Source organism: Primulina huaijiensis, chromosome 1 (assembly GCF_012295235.1).
Source record: "Primulina huaijiensis isolate GDHJ02 chromosome 1, ASM1229523v2, whole genome shotgun sequence".
NCBI classification, from domain to species: domain Eukaryota; kingdom Viridiplantae; phylum Streptophyta; class Magnoliopsida; order Lamiales; family Gesneriaceae; genus Primulina; species Primulina huaijiensis.
The window spans coordinates 5,282,753-5,300,715 of NC_133306.1; the positions used below are offsets into that span (position 1 = coordinate 5,282,753).

The following is a 17,963-nucleotide window of genomic DNA, read 5'->3' on the forward strand; positions in this document are numbered from 1 at the left end:
ATATTCTACTATATGTTGATGACATTATTCTCACAGCTTCCTCCGATAATCTTCGCAAGTCTATCATGTCCCTTTTGGCATCGGAGTTCGCCATGAAAGACCTTGGTCCATTAAGTTATTTTTTGGGGATTAGTGTTACCAAACATACGAATGGCCTCTTCCTTTCGCAGCAACGATATGCCGAGGAGATATTAGAACGGGCTGGCATGACCAACTGCAGCACGTGCCCTACTCCAGTTGACACTAAGTCCAAACTTGGTGCCATTACAGATGCTCCTTTTGATGATCCAACAAAATACAGACAGCTTGCGGGTGCACTACAATATCTCACGTTCACTCGTCCTGATATATCTTATGCAGTGCAACAGGTTTGTCTTCACATGCATGATCCACAAAATGCGCATATGCATGCTCTTAAGCGCATTTTGCGCTACATTCAGGGCACTCTTATGCTCGGCCTACATCTTTATACATCTCCTATTGGCAACTTGGTCTCTTATACAGATGCGGACTGGGGAGGTTGTCCCGACACTCGCCGATCCACTTCGGGTTATTGTGTTTTTCTCGGCGACAACCTCATTTCATGGTCGTCCAAACGTCAACCGACTCTTTCGAAGTCTAGTGCCGAAGCCGAATACAGAGGTGTAGCTAATGTTGTTTCAGAGTCCTGCTGGATCAGGAACTTACTACTTGAGCTTCATTGTCCTCTTCGAAAAGCTACACTTGTCTACTGTGATAATGTTAGTGCGATATACTTATCCGGTAATCCAGTACAACATCAGCGCACTAAACATATTGAATTGGATATTCATTTCGTTCGTGAGAAAGTTGCACATGGCGAAGTACGTGTCCTACATGTTCCATCCCGATATCAGATTGCAGATATTTTCACCAAAGGTCTTCCGCGCGTTTTGTTTGATGATTTTCGGGACAGTCTAAGCGTCCACTTACCTCCCGCTTCGCCTGCGGGGGTGTGTTAGATAATACAATTCTTCTAGCCTAAAATCATGCTTGTACATTATTCTAGCAATATTCTAGGCTTAGTTTATGTTTATAATTAGCTTGATCATTGTACATATCTCTAGCCTTAATTTACGTTTGTACATTGTATATTAACCCCATTCATGAATGAGAAGGGAGGGGGATTAATCTCTATCATTGTTAGATAATACAATTCTTCTAGCCTAAAATCATGCTTGTACATTATTCTAGCAATATTCTAGGCTTAGTTTATGTTTATAATTAGCTTGATCATTGTACATATCTCTAGCCTTAATTTACGTTTGTACATTGTATATTAACCCCATTCATGAATGAGAAGGGAGGGGGATTAATCTCTATCATGAGGTTAGAAGAATTGTATTATCTAACAAAATCATTTTTTATGCAGTGATGTGCCTCAGTTTATCATGGATTCTTACAAAGGCTGTCGTGGTTGTCCGCGTTCGTACCTGTTAGATAGGTATGATCAACTCTTAAAATTTGGTTCCTGATCTCTTCTACCATGCGAATAAACCTGTTGATGTTCTTCTAGGTTTGACCCAGTGGCCCTGGATCGTACTTAAAAAGGTATTCAGATCCAACTTTGTTTAAGAGAGCCTCAGTGGCAGCTGGTGAAGCAAGATTGAGAACATTTCAAAAGATAGACACAGTCGAAAGATAAAGGTATTAGATCAAAAAACATTACATGAACCTGACCTTGTGGCTTGTGCCAAACTATTACTTGAGCATGATGTGTAGTGTCTAGCTTGAACTGCTCAATCTATGGTTTTTTTTAAAAATGTTTACATATCAGCTAGTGCCTATAACTGAATCCATTGTGATCGGTTTCAAATGTCTTGGACTCGAAAATGAATAATGGAAAGAGATTTGTGGGCTAACTTATTAGTTCTTTTGTGTGGTCAGGTCAACAGCTAATTCTCGTTAAATGATTACCGCATTTTGGAAATAATAGATGCTACACAGTGTTTTTTCCCATTCTAGTAATGTTGTTCATCTGTCAAAATATGCTGAGATGTACAGAAACTTGAGCAAAAAAAGAGGTCAAATCCCAGAATAAGAAAAGTATCACGAGGTCCATCATTTTCTACCATGGTGGAAGGTAATTGCTGTTTATGCTCTTCTGTGGATGTGGAGTTGGAAAAGGAGAAATAAATTGGGGGAAATGGTGACTTTAGATTTGTTTAAAGTGAAAACTACCGTGATGTTGATTAGTAATAAATTTGCAATTTTTACATTTGCAGAACCCAGTTCACTCAACTTAATGTTGGTGGGAATTCTACTTCTCAAGTGACATGTTCAAGTGAGGATATACTAAGATCAGATATGGGTGAACAATCGAATTTAGACTTGAGAAATGGGTTTGGCTACGTTGAAAGTGATTTCTGTTCAAGTTACTCAATCCAACATGAAGAACTAGAGTCTCAAGAATGTCTTTACCAGCGAAGAGACATGATAGTGATTTGCTACATCACAATTCTCTTGAGCAAAAAGCTACAGATATATATGATGATGGTCTTCAGATCTGTCCATCACAAGATCAGCCTAACGATAAGTCATCTTATGTTACTTGGGATGAAAAGACGGATACAGTTGAGTCTACAGCACAGGAGTATGATACCAGTGGCACGACGCATGAGTTTGATCATGATAGAAATACAGTGTCATGTTCCTCTAAATTTAACTTTGAAACTGGGGGTGTTAATGACTTTAATATGAAAATTGTTGACAAAAATGATATCAAGCCTTGTGATGAAGCTGTGCCAACATTGGAGTCCGGTGATATCCTTGCTGAAGACATTGACAGCTGATCGATTTATGGATGCACTTAATACCATCGAGTCAGAGATTGAAACTGATACAAATTGCACTAAAAAGAAAGAAGGTTGTAACTCTGATTTGGATGACATAGGAGCAGATGGTAGAGTGGGTGATCTCACAAATTGTGACTTGGAATACCAATCTTTAGAATCTGAATGTAATGTATTGGCCTTCAGTTCTACGATCACTGTAAGTTGTGAACAAGATCCCATTTTGGATCTCCAAAATCCCATTCTACAGCTTACAGTTCTATTCATGGGGGAACCGTGAAAACTGAGTTGACAGATGACATGAATCTCCAATCAACTTTAAGAACAGGGGAGTCATTGAATCGAGGAGGTCTGCAGAAAGTTGATCCTCTCTAGAGAGTTGACATTGATTATGGTGGAGTTGAGGGATGTGTTTCAAATTCCGTATTGTCTGACTGTGTAGAGAGGATATATCAGGGTTGCCAATTATCCATAGAGCAAGGAGCAGTTCTGAGTCTCAGACACCAGAAACTTCTAATGTTACTTCTGTCATGTTCTGGACGAATGGTGGCTTACTAGGCCTCAAGCCATCAAAACCACCGGATTTCAGTTGTCCAAAAACGATGATGAAAATAGGAAGACATCTTGCAAAATTTCACCTGCTGATTCAGCAACCAGACATGGAAATACTGGGAATTCAATTTATCAATGTAATGACAGTTCCACTGTAGCCAGTACAGCGGCCTCTAGAAGTCTTCTACCTGGAAATTCAGAATACCAAGCTTCCAGAAATCAGCAAGATAATAGCACAAGTTCTTCTCGTATTTTTTAACTTAGCAATAGATTGTTTACAATGTGAGCTAACGGGAAACTATTGCATGATCATAATGAAAGCACTACCCCTACCAGCTATCAAGCTACCGGTGCCTTTGAGCAGAAAAATAATCAAAAAGTTGCACATCAAACATTTTCAAGACCATCTAAACCCCTAATAGGAGGTGAAACTCCGGTACTTTCTCCTTCAGCATCTCCTCCACTTGATCACACGAAAATATCATTCCAACCAATTGATGGATTTGAAACTTCCAAGCTGAAATTAAAATTTCCTGATAGAAACGGTAATAACGAAAGCAGCAGTTGTATCTTTCCTTCATTTCAGTTGGTACCTGAGGTGTCTGGCACTTTGCAAAATGATGGTTCAGACTCAGATGATGACATATTCTATAGATCATCGCCTTCTCTAGAAGATGGTTGTATCAGTCGTTAGTCAGGATCAAATTCTGATAGGTGGGAGTCTGGCGAATCTCCCTGTAGCAAGGACCGTGATTTTTATGATTCTTTTCACCAAATCTCTTTGACAGGTTCTGTTTCAACAGTTGGTGATGCTGGGAGGAAAAACCTTGGAGATAACCTTGAAAATTGCAAACTTCAGTGCAAAATTCTGAATCTCAGCATTCATTTGATCTTCAGAGCTCAGACACCCAAAATAGCTCATTCATGGAGGAACATACAAAAAGCGCCAATTCACATTACCCTTTAGGACCACAATTTATTAGTCCTGCTACTCCACCTCTACCTCCTGCGCAATGGCGGGGTATGAAGCCCAATCAGAATGCTATGGATAACAATTCTGAGGCATTGTCAAAAGTCTCTAAATATGTATTTTACCTTAAGCTTTCAGGATCTACCGTGTCTCAGCAACCTAAGCCAGCCCATTTGAATCAACATCATACTTTTGAGAACTCAGACATACAGAATAGTGAGGTCAACTATTTTGAGTCCCCTTCATTTTTCTTGCTATTTCATTTAATATTTTATGCTGAAAAGAATTTATAATAGTGATTTATGTAACAACAATCTGCCTTGCTCGAGTCTGATGCAAAACAAGAATACAATCGGCAGAAGGGCGGCGTAGATAAAAATGAGGACTTCCTGCACCATATAAGAACAAGAGTGAGTTGCCAGAAAATAGTGCTATTTTCAAGCTTTTGACATGCACACTAGTTTTAGAACCTTGCATATACTACTGAAATTGAGTCGAGTTTTTGAACCTTGCATATACACTAATGAAATTGAGTAGTTCTTAAGTATTAGTGCTGTGCAATCTTTGCCCCAAGGCGGTCTAGTTTTTAAAATTATTGCATTTGAAATCAAAGGCCACGTCGTGGCCGTTGTACACCGATTGACCTGCCGGGTCAACCCGTATCCGGACCAGCTGGTCGACTGTTGCAAGGGTGGTAATTCAACAACTTTGGCGTGACTAGATTTTTTTTTAAAAAAAAAGGTAACTTGGACCCAGCCCGTAACCGTCTAGGATGGTTACAGTTAAGGGTCGGAAAAATCCCGACACTAACCCCGCCCCGCCCCGCCCCGTGGCCATGTCTAGTCTAGTGCTTGTGGCAGAAGTCGATTCTATGTACAACATCGTGGTAGTTTGCAATGCTCCTTAGGACACTACTTACCCTTTCCTTGACGGATTCAGTCATTCAACCTGAGGCCAACTATAACAACAAAACCATTTGTGCAATATGTTGGGGATGCAAACATCAAGTCACTGCTATTCTGGAAAAGGCATATGCAGTTCGCCAGGTAACATCACATTCACTAATCAAAGAAAGACTGTTCAGAAATCTGAAACAAAAACACAAGTTGACTTAGCATTTATCTATTTTTAACTTTCTTTTACCCATTCAGGCTGTTGGTAGTGATGATGATAGTAATTGGAGTGACCCTTGAGTATTCTCATCCCAAGATGATGGTATAGGTACCCTGGAAACTGAATGTTCGTAATTAAGACCTTAATTTCCAGATTAGGCCTTGCTGAGGTACATATTTGTGAACAACCCGTTTACGTTATGCAATTAATTTCATGGGTTTTTTCAACATTATTTTTTTTTTATGTTGGATAGCTTGGTGGGACTTAAAGGTGGAAACTGAAGTCCTGCTGTGATTATTGAAACTTGGGGCTGAATAATTGACTGATACACGCGTGATGCTTGGATGTGTATGCTGCTTGTTATTATGGGTCGGTTAACTGTGCACCAGTTGTAAGTTTTTCGCTGCCCAGTTGCCAACTTCAAAATATTTTACTATACGAAAATATATACACTTTACTTAAATATTCCGCTATTAAATATAGTATAATATTTAGCTAATTCATTATTATGCTAATATTACTTATTTTCAACTTCAAAATATTCCACAACGAGTTCGTTTAAACTTGTGAAAATTCTCCATAGATACCACTTTCGGTCAAACCAACCCAAACCAAATCAAGAACGCTGGGAAAGGGCCCTAAGGGGTAGAGGGGATTGTAGGGTATGGCCCACATTTATCAAAAGTTTGAACTTAGTCACACAGGATTTGACGAGTATGGTTTATCTTATCAGCGGTTTTTGCATATTACTGTGTTGGTCGTTCGGGTTTATCCACAGGAAAAAGTAGTGATGGTAGGTTCCCAACATTAAAAAAAATGCGAGAAAAAAGAAAAAAATTAATATGAAAAAAACTTCAAAGGAGTTTACTGAAATGAGTTCTTTGATGTACTTCCTCCCCATCTGAAAGAAATAGAAAATAAACATTTTTATACGCAAAACTCAATGAAGTATACAATAGCATTTTATGTGTGTGGTCACATCGTCATGCCAGGTCAGCCAGTTGCTTTCTGGATTTTGCGTCGTTTCGAGGGCTAGAGAAAGCAGAAGTATGTATGTATGTATGTATGTATGTATGTATGTATTAGAAGGCGCAAACAAGGCAGGATCGGCTGGGATTTTGTCGACTTCGCAATAAATATCATTTTGAATCCTGTGCTTGCAATAATCGGAAAATCAAAATGATTCTCCCTAGCTTTTCTCATGTCTTTTGGTGCTTACTATCTATCTACCCGATTTAATGGCTGGTGAAGAGTAAAATACCGATAAATCCTCCTAGTATATTTGTATTTTTGTTCAGTATCTGTCAGACCAAATTTCTTTTTACAGTCTTTGATTCACACAATATTTTTGTAGTCTCTGAGTCTCCAATTATTTTGTCGTATGAAATTTGATACAAAATATTGAAAATCTAGTATTAATATATGATATTTGAGTACAAAAAGTTCGGATCTGACATTTATATATGAATTTTGAGTACTCGAACATATATAGCAAAAATTGATATTAATAATACGTCTTTTCTCATATGAAAATCGATACAAAATATTGAAAATATAATAATATATGATATTTGAGTACAAAATGTTTCAGATTTGATACTAATATATGATTTTTGGATATCCTAACATGTATAACAAGTATTGATATTAATGACTCGTGTCTTTTTTGATGAACCACTACAAAACATTGAACATTTGGTATTAATATATGATAATTCAGTATTAACTCTATTATATTTAATACTATTATATGATATTTGAGCACACAAGCAAGTGTAGCAATCGTTGATATTATTATAATTGTTTCAATTTTATACTCAAAATTTTATGTTTTGTAACAGATCTAAAATATTTAGGCTCCGTTTGGTATGTGTGATAGGATAAGTAAATGATTAATAATTAGATTGATTAAAAAATGAGATATATGGATTAATAGTATGGTGAGATAAATAACATGGTGTTTGTTATGATTTTAAAATGATGGATTAATTTTGTAAATTTTATTGTAACGACCAAAATGCCTCAAATGCTAATTAAATATATATTCTTAAAATAATTGGATAAATAATTAAATATTTATAATTATAATTTACATTTATTAAAATTAATTTAAATATATTTATTAGAAATATATTTGAAAATATTACGATAATCATTAAACATAATAAATTAAAATCTGATAAATATTTATTTTCATAAGAGATAAGAAGATAAAAATGTAATTTGTGGTGTGTTGATAACTTATCCCACTTAATTTGTTAGATTAATAATCAAATAATTAATCATAAAATTAGGTCTTAAACCTGGTCAAAATGATTATTAATATATCTTAAAATTTTAACCAAACATTAAATAAGCATGTGATTATTCATCTATCCTTATTTAATCACATCAACCAAACACACCCTTAGTATCCAAATATCATATATTAGTTGAAGATTTTTAATTTTTGTATTAGATTTCATTCGAAAAAACACATGTATGCCAAAGAAGCACATAAATATTTTCATTTTTGTGTGAATCAGTGATTGAAGAAAAAAATTTGGTCTGATAAAGACTGAACACAAATACGACTATGTTGATAAAGATTTAAAAATAAGCCTTCCTCATATGAACGATAAAAGAACGAAAGGTGGAAAAAAAGGACAAAGACCGAAGAGTAATTTTGTTAATTTTTAAACAAGGATTCCACCATTATTTTGGCCACCTTCATTTGCGAGTCATTCTATACTACACTCAGAATGTTATTTCCGATGTATTTTTACAAAGATGTTTGCGCTAACATCTAAATTTAAACAAAACATGTAAAGGTCATCAAAAAAAAATTTTTTGCTAGCTAGAATTCTTCCAAGCACTCGATCAGCAAAGTAAAAGCGGGTCGTGTGTAGCATCCATCAAGAAAATTTAACAAAGACTAATTGTAACAATCTATTAATATTAATATGAATAAATAGAGGTTTAAATCAAACTTTATATTAAAAAAATAATAATTTTTAAATTATTATTATTATTATTATTGTACGTACAACTGTGCTCTCATTGGAGTTTATCCATATTCTGTGCGACAAATTAAACTAGAGTAACATTAAAAGGGGAAAAAGGAAAATATACAACTCCCCGGGCCATACATAATAAGATGCATGCATCTACAAATTATTGACTTTAATTTAATTGTATTTAAGCCTTTATGTTTACACTTCAATTGCTTTCAACTGCTGATTCTCCAGCTAATTGCATTAATATTGAAGAAAATAATCTCTTAGACACGCAATTAAGGTTAATCATTAGCATTATATATTTATCAACTATTATTATTATATTATATACTAAAATAAGAAAGAAAGAAGTCAATGTGCTTATAAGACACACACACACACACATGTATTTTAATACATTATTAAATTACTAAATATATTCATGAGTTTATAAAATTAAAAAATAATTTTTATGATTTAATTAATGTGAATAAATTTTTCTGGGCGTTTTGCTTTGTATAATAATATATAGACATTAATATTCATTATTTGTTTTAACAAACGACCGAGAAGTTAAGCAAGATATTTTTGGCATTTGTGTCTTTAATTCACTCAATGATCCATTTTTTTAAAAACGAATTCCCTTTTGATCGGGACGTTCTTTTACAGATGGGAATCTATGTCGAAATTAAACTCAAATCACAAAAAATAATAATTATTATAGACGTGGAATTATATTTTGCATATTTTCTGATCCATTACAAAATATACAAAATAATTAACAAAAGGAGGAAACATAGCCAGGAGGTCTTAAATAAAGTTAAAAAATGAGTCACAATGATAAAGTAACTTCAATTTTGTAATTACCGCCACGCCCGGGTGGCTTAGTCTGCATAATAGACTCATATACAAACTACTTCGTATTCAATTTCGTTTTTTCGAAAATGATTAACTCAAGTTGTTATATGAGTCTATTTTAAGTTTTTATAAATCATTTTAAACTTTCTTTTAAATCAATGTCGGACAAGAATATCACAACTAAATTCTTAATTATTTAGTTTTGTGCCGTTAAAGTTATAAAATATTATATATATATATATATATATATATACACACACACACACTCAACTTTTGAACATTAAAAAAGATATGTAAAGGTAATGTAATGGGAAAATAAACGCAAAGAACACAAAGCATGATGAAAACCGTAGATTTTTTTTTTTATCTTTTATAAATAAATCTTTTACATATTTAAAGAAACCCCAAAAACCTAAAGAAAAGTGTTCGTCTTTTCCAACCAAAGAACGAAAATGATTGCTTGTCGAGATCGTGAGATGGCAACAAAAAAGTAAATGAAATAAGGCTACTTTTTAAAATTATTAAACTAAGATAAAGACACTTTTAAATTGTTAAAGGGATCCCATAATCAAACCACTCTTCCAATTTCATTAAATTATTTAATTAAGCTTGAGAGATGCCCAGATGTCACTACACTAAACCCTTGTAATAAAAAGGGATAAATAATAATAATAATAATAATAATAATAATAAAATAATAATAATAACAAATTAAAGTGATAATGAATCAAATTTATTAATATATTCTTTTATAATTATTTTTCTCATGCTTAATTCTATCTCTATATATATAATTATTTCTCTCATATAGAGAGAGAGAGAGAGAATTAAGCATGAGAAAAATAATTATAAAAAAAAAAGAAAAGAAAAGATATGCAGCCAAAAGGAAAAGCATTACCAAAACAAGCATCCGGCTCTAAGGATCTATTCATTTCTTTTTGGATTTCTCTTTTTTTTAAAAAAAAAAAAAAGGGAAAAAAACGGGACATGAAAACTTTGAGGGATCATAATTCATATGTTTTTTTTTTTTTTTTGAAAAGAGCCTTGATCATATGTTAAGAGTCAGACCAAGGCGCAAAATAATCGATAATTTTCGATTGAAATAATTTTAAAATTTCAAATATTGTTACGTAATAATTTAAATATTACCTATGCATGTATATAATGTATATATATTAAGATTGAAACTTGAACCTAACTCAAGTCCAAAAGCTAGTTGAAGAGAGAACGATTGTCTAAGTCCATATATACAATTTTAAGAAATTTTATCAAACCGAGAGGATAACTAACAAATATTATCTATGCATGCATATAATGTCACTTTTGTTCCAAAGACAAAGTCAAGCCTGTCGCATCCATAAATGAAACGCGCACTATCCAAAAACTCACAGAGTCTCGATTTTATTTTTTAAAAAAAAGACAGAGACTTTTTACGATTTGTGTGAATAACTTTATTTTTGCATCACAAGAAAATGTTTTAAGCCAAGCCAAAAACAAAAATAAAGACATGGTATTATACCTGGATATCGTAAACTAAAATTTAAGAAAATTAAAATATTTAAGAGTTGTTTTTCTTAATTAAATGCTTATTTAAAATATACAAAGAGTCCTGGCATTTTCAATGAAAATATTCTATTTATTAGCAAATAATATATTGATATATATCAAAATATGCGTGGATCTTGTATAAAATATATTGGCAAAAACTTGTGTGGGACGGTCTTACGAGTCGTATTTTGTGAGACGGATATCTTATTTGGGTCATCCATGAAAAAATATTACCTTTTATGCTAAGAATATTACTTTTTATTGTGAATATCGGTAGGATTGACACGTCTCACATATTAAGATCCGTGAGACGTTCTCACATGAGATCCACTCAAATATATTTGAGACTTTTATAGCTTATATCAAAATAGAGGCCTACACAAAAAATCCGGAAAGGAATACATTGATGATAGCTTGTCTTTGACCTAGAAATATGTAAATAGTAAATACTCGTCGATATTTTAAGAAAAAAAGTTCGTAATTGCGAAACAGTCTCATGAGAAAATTTTGTGATATAATATCTTATTTTGATCACAAATGAAAAAAATATTATTTTTTATGTCAAAAATATTAATTATCATTGTAAATACGGAAGAGATTATAAATATTCATTAGACTGTCTCACAAAAGACCTATTAATTATACGACATCATTTTTTTTACGCTAATTTGTATATAAATTTGTGCATATTTTTTTTTAATCTTCCTAATCCTATAGGAATTTTCCAATTTATTTTTTTTCAAAACTTAAAATACACGAAATTATAAATGCAGTTTGACGTACGTGCAATATGACCAAGTCTCTTTCTTTCATATTCCCCAATTTCAGCGTTACAAAAATACGAATTAAAACTACTCGATGCTTAATTATGATCGTTGTGTCAACATTATATGTTCAAATTCTCAAACCAAATTTAATTAGGGGTAAGACTATAAATTAAACTTTGTCGTCGATAGTAAATTTTTTTTAAAATCTAAATTCCATTTAAATTCATTATTAAGTCGTAGGAAGCCAATCAAAAAACATGATATAATAACTGGAGATCGTTGAATTTTCGATTTAATCGTGAGAGTATCAACTGGATATGAGTTTGGAAAAAACTTGTGTGAGACGGTTTCACGGGTCGTATTTTGTGAGACAGATCTCTTATTTGGGTCATCCATGAAAAAGTATTACTTTTTATGCTAAGAATATTACTTTTTATTGTGAATATCGATAAGGTTGACTCGTTTTACAGATAAAGATTCGTGAGATCGTCTCACAAGAGATCCACTCTATGAGTTTTGTGGAGTTACAAAAAAGGTTGATAATCATCCAAAGCAAGAACATAATGAAAAAGGCAAGAAGAGTAAATGGGGATTTCAAGTTAATAAAATAAAAAGTTCCACTTTTTATTTTATCCTCCCTTTAATCTTTATCTTTATGCTTCCCACTTTTAAATGCTTTGTACTCGATATGGGACCCACTTTGAAACTCAAACAAAATGATGACGTGGAAAATGATGTGGACAAAAAGTTCAGCATCAACTTTTAATTTATTATTTAATTACCAAGTAACTTTTACAATTTGCTGCTGGCGGCTCTATTTAATATATCTCTGTTCTTTCCCCCTTTCCATAGAATTTTACGCCAAAATTCTTGAATTTTTATGCACTTTTTGCTCCTTTTTTCCCTTTTTCTTATTTTATTATTATCACTGTTATTATTTATTTGTTTTTTTTCCAAAGGATGCACTATCAACGCTTGTTTTTTTTTTAATTATCTATTTATCTAGATCGAGAACTTAACGTACAATAATTTTTTAATGATTGAGAAAAGTGTGAACCTCCCAAAAAATAATACATTTATTAAAATTTCAATATATCAATAACTTATATTCTTCTTTTCATCCCAATATATAATTACATTTTCTTTTTCGATTGTCTCAAATATATAATCGCATTTCTATGTTTAGTGGTATTTCTTCTTCTTGTTTTTTTTTTATATAACATTGTTGACTCAGTTTTGAAAAATATACAACTATTTTTTGAATGAATTAAATAAAGATATTATGAAATTTATTTTTCCAACAATGTTATATATCATTATATCTTACACACATATATATAACATATCAAAATACTCCGTATAAAATTTCCAATCTAATTATAATAAAATAAGTTAAGTGGGATTGAACATTTATCTCTTATCTTATAATAATTCATCACAACTCAAAATTTTTAAATCATGCAAGTGATACAACTGAAGCGTAGTGCTTCAACCATTTTTTAGGAGGATAGTTATGGTTCTTAGAAAACTCCATATTTCAATAATTTCACCACCTTGGAATATATACAGATTGAACACATTAAATTATTATTTATACAAATTTTAAAATTAAACACTTACCGTTTTATCAAAAAGTATAACTTGTATACCCGTATAATTCAAATCTTTTCAATGATAAAATCATCGCTCCGAATTTTACTTCACTTCATGAGAGCTATTTATTGCTTTTCTATCCATATATAGAATCAACTTCCATGAGGGAAAATTCAATGAAAGTTGAGTAAATATAAATTCAAAGTTTATTTATACAAAAGATTAATTTAATTTATAATAAGTGTAAAAATATATAAAATTTACTTCAAAATCACCCATCTCATATTTTACCCCCTCACAAAAATTTTTTTTTTTATAGCACTGCCTCACAATTTTTAAAAACATAAATTTGCATAAAATCCTTAAGTTGAGAATGACAAAATTTATCACCTACGAGACACGTGTAAATCTTGTATTTTCCAATATTCCCATATATAAGCACTGATGTGTGAGATTTCTAACCTAATATGTAGCATAATATGATGATTATTTTATGTTATATTTGGAGTATTCAAATGTTAACGTTTGGATTATTAATGTATATGTCAATTTTTATAAAAATTTGACGGATCTACATGATCTAATGATATTAGAATAAGAGAGAAACACTTCAGAAGTAACACAAACTTATCGGAACATTAGAATATTATGTTGATAGAAAATTAAAAGTATGAGTATGTATATATATATACATACCAAACCCTTCCAGCAGGCAACAACCATCTTCGTCAAGACCAAAAATGAACTTTTGCTCTGTGTTTTAATTACTTATATTTTCCAATAATTTTTCTTCCACCAGAAAACACTCTGCAATATCATCAAACCCTAGTCAAGTATCATATTACTTTATCCAGAATCAGAAACATGGCTGAGGTTCAAGAGGACAACAAATCATCATCAAGAATCAAGCTATTCGGGGCTACAATTTCTTTGAAACAGCGATCAGACGATCACGAAGACGCCAAAAAAACCGATCCGGCGGCTGAAAAGAGGCCAGACAAGATCATTCCATGCCCAAGATGCAAGAGCATGGAGACCAAGTTCTGTTATTTCAACAACTACAATGTTAATCAGCCCAGACACTTCTGTAAGGGATGTCAAAGATACTGGACCGCCGGAGGAGCCCTCCGCAACGTTCCCGTCGGCGCTGGACGCCGGAAGACCAAGCCACCTTGTGGGGGGCTAGCGGCGTTGTCGGAGGGCTGCTTGTTTGATGCTTCAGGGATGCAACAGCTGGACTTCGACGAGGTTGTGGAGGAGTGGCAGATGGCTGAGAACGGCTGTCTACGGGAACTTTTTCCGGCGAAGAGGAGGAGATGCGCCTCGAATAGTCAAAGCTATTAATGATCTTACAGTTTGTCATGTAGTTTCCAAGGAGAAAAAAAATCATTATTAAAGATTAAAAAAAGATATTGCTAGTTGCTTAACCAGCTTCTTTCTTGTACAGACAACCTGGCTTAATTTAATAATAATATACCGATTAACCATTTGTCCTTATAAATTTTTTACTAATGGCCTTATCCTCTTTTTAATTTTTGAATATTTTCATACAATTATTAATAATTAATTGATTAAGATAGTGTTTGTAATTTCTAAAAAAAATATTATTAATTTTTTCTTCACAAATTCGCGTTGATAAGCGAATCAAAAGCTTAGATTAGGGATAAATTTTTGATAATAATGAAACTTTAGTCATCTGCCGTCCAGTGATGATGAATTGGTCCAATGGCATCGGTCCCATGCGATTTTTTTTTAAAAAAAAACATTACCAACTAACATTAATTAATTTTTAGAAATTAAATTAAGGCAAAAACTTGTGTGAGAAGGTCTCACGAGTCGTATTTTGTGAGACAGATATCTTATTTGGGTCATCCATGAAAAAATATTACTTTTTATGCTAAGATTATTACTTTTTATTGTGAATATGGGTAGGGTTGACTCGTCTCACAGATAAAGATTCGTGAGACCATCTCACAATAAACACACTCTTAAATTAATGATATCTAGCTAGGTTTGAGGTATGGGATTATATTTACAAATTATTTTAAAAAAGAAGAGGGATTAATAAATAGATGGAATTTGACGAAATAATATATATTGTAATATATAATTGCGGTAGAACAAAGTGGATGATATATCTATCGTCAACAATATTGAATTGGAGATAAAACAATAAATCAAATATTAAATTTATATATTAATTATTTATACTAATAACTAAGTAAAATAAATTCAAATGATATTATTGTTTAGTGAATTTGATATTCATTTTAATTAACATGAAATACTATATAAAAATATGAGAAGTAGATTTGAAGTTTATATCTTATTTATTTAAATAACAAAAAAATATATTTAAAATATATAAATTTGAAATTCATCCATCCATATAAATTTTTAAAATATTTAAATTGATTGATTACTTGCAATATTGAGGAAGCTTTTTAAAGGTAGAAAACAATAAAATTTATATAATTATAATAATTATAATTATAATGGGATCTGATCCGAAAGCATAAAGAGATGTATGACAAGAATCACATACTAAAAGACTCGACACTTTATCAAGTACCAATACGCTGCTAATATATATATATATATATATATATCTGTGTGTGTGTGTGTGATATTATACAAAATATGTGTGTGTGTGTGTGTGTGTGTGAGTGATATTATACAAAATATGTGTGTGTGTGTGTGTGTTATATTATACAAAATATATATGTGTGTGTGTGTGTATTATAATATTATACCAACAAAGGAGTTTGTGCAGTCTGCTTGAGTCTCGATACGACCTTTTAATTAGTATAAACAGGGTTATTCATTTTATATATATAAAAATATGTTTAATTAAAGTAAAAAGACAAAAATAAAATCAAATTAAAAACCTTGAATCAACTTATTCAAACTATTCGATTATTGACATTTAAATTTTGTATCAAACAAAAAGAAGGTGCGTGTAAATAATTTGAAAATATTATTTCATATTGTTCTATTGTACTTTTTTTTAAAAAAAATTAATGAATTAAATTCTGCATTCAAAATGGATTTTTAATATATTATTTAATTATTATTGTTAGATCTTCTTAATTTTGTTGATAATAAACAATAATTTATTGTACTAGATCTAGTTGGCGTTTGATTTGTATTACAGGTAATCGACTGCTTCAAAAAAATCCATTTAACCGGTCATTTAATGCTAAGCTATTCAACCGCTTCACCATCAGTAACATAATTGATCTACTCGACCGCTCCTTCTCATCAGTATGTGGTACATGGACTACTCGACCATTCTTTTTATCTAAGAATATTAATCAACGATCGAGTAAAATTATATTTAGATACAAGACACATATCTTACAAGAAACTCACCTACTTTATTAGAAAAGTTGGTAGATTGATCTTGCCCGATAAAATATGATACCATTAGATCAAATTGTTTTACCTAAAAGTTTACGTGTAGAGCTATTTACTTTTTGATGTCAATGGTCATTTTCTCTCATATTTGGTAAAGGTTATATTGCTAATTAATAAGTGTACAATATATAAGGAAATGACAATGACAACAGTTTTATTGCATTAATGCTCATTTATTGAGCTATAGTCGACCGTTGAATGAAAAGATATAAGAAGTACTACTATATATAAAAAAAATGCCAAGAAAAGAGATTAACGACGAGATTTTACACACTTGAAGCATTCTCTGAAAGATTTCGAAGCACTTTTAATGCTCATAATCCCCACAAGATATACATTACTCAACAGCTCACTCATCAAATAACATTTGATGCCACGAGAAGTACCCGGGTCATCCTATAACTTGGTTTGTGGAGGGGTCGGAACCCGGGTCATCCCATAACTAAAAGTCAGGATAAGAACCACCTCGGATACCATCCTCGGAACTGCAAAAAAAAAAGGAAGATGATCAGACCAGCATACACTTGAGTGAGCCCGGGTTCTCAGCTTAGCCCGAACAGTGTAACATGATTTAAGAGATGAGGTCCTGTCCTCATTATCACACCACGATCATATGCTCGTACACCTCAGTATAAGTGTCACTTCTTGGTCATAGATATGTGGTACCATACTTCAGAATCATTTTGGGATGATGTGACTAATGTAGAGACAAAAGACAGGGCATGCGCAACCATCTCTCCATAAATAGCAATGAAAACAAGGTCATCATTACTTGTATTTTTATAAATACCCTGGTTTTATTAATTGTAAAGCATGTAATTCACTTACTATAAAATTGTATTATACATTATCTGTATTATAATTTTCTTTAAAAACAAAAGCTTGACTAACTTGAGCGACAGAGTAGTCACTTCGAAAAATCTTTCGGGGGCCAACTAACATTCTTTGCTCTTTAAAGTGTGCAGACTCTTCAGCCCGAGTACTCTCCGCCTGATCTACAGTGTGTCCGAGAAGAAATCCATCTGACCCAATATATTCTCTATATCGTGAACCAAATATATAATGATGTGATATTTTCGCGTTTTGAAATCCATATTTTTAATTTTTATGCTAAAATGTATGGAATTAGTATTCTTTTAAGAACAGTAGAGTGCACAAATTTTTATAAAATTGACGATTTCAAATCATATTGGACTTATAATAATACTCGTGCTTATCATATTTTTTTAAAACCATAAATAATTTAGCATGCATAATACATTACTAAACTTTTAAAAAATCCAAGAAATTAGGCCAACCTGTGCAAGCAAGAAGCACTCCGTCTCCTGCGCCAAACCCAATGCAAGGATTCGGCTGGAGA

At 32.2% G+C, this 17,963-nt stretch overlaps 1 protein-coding gene and 1 pseudogene across 1 annotated transcript; both read left to right on the forward strand.

Annotated features, from left to right (window-relative positions):
- Positions 1 to 2,817: 2,817 nt before the first annotated feature.
- Positions 2,818 to 5,878, forward strand: LOC140973592 (uncharacterized; annotated as a pseudogene).
- Positions 5,879 to 13,898: 8,020 nt separating this feature from the next.
- On the forward strand, positions 13,899 to 14,675 carry LOC140985385 (cyclic dof factor 4-like). Its single transcript, XM_073453274.1, has one exon. It carries the CDS (start codon positions 14,051 to 14,053, stop codon positions 14,528 to 14,530), a length of 480 nt encoding a protein of 159 aa, XP_073309375.1. The 5' UTR covers positions 13,899 to 14,050; the 3' UTR covers positions 14,531 to 14,675.
- Positions 14,676 to 17,963: the final 3,288 nt, after the last annotated feature.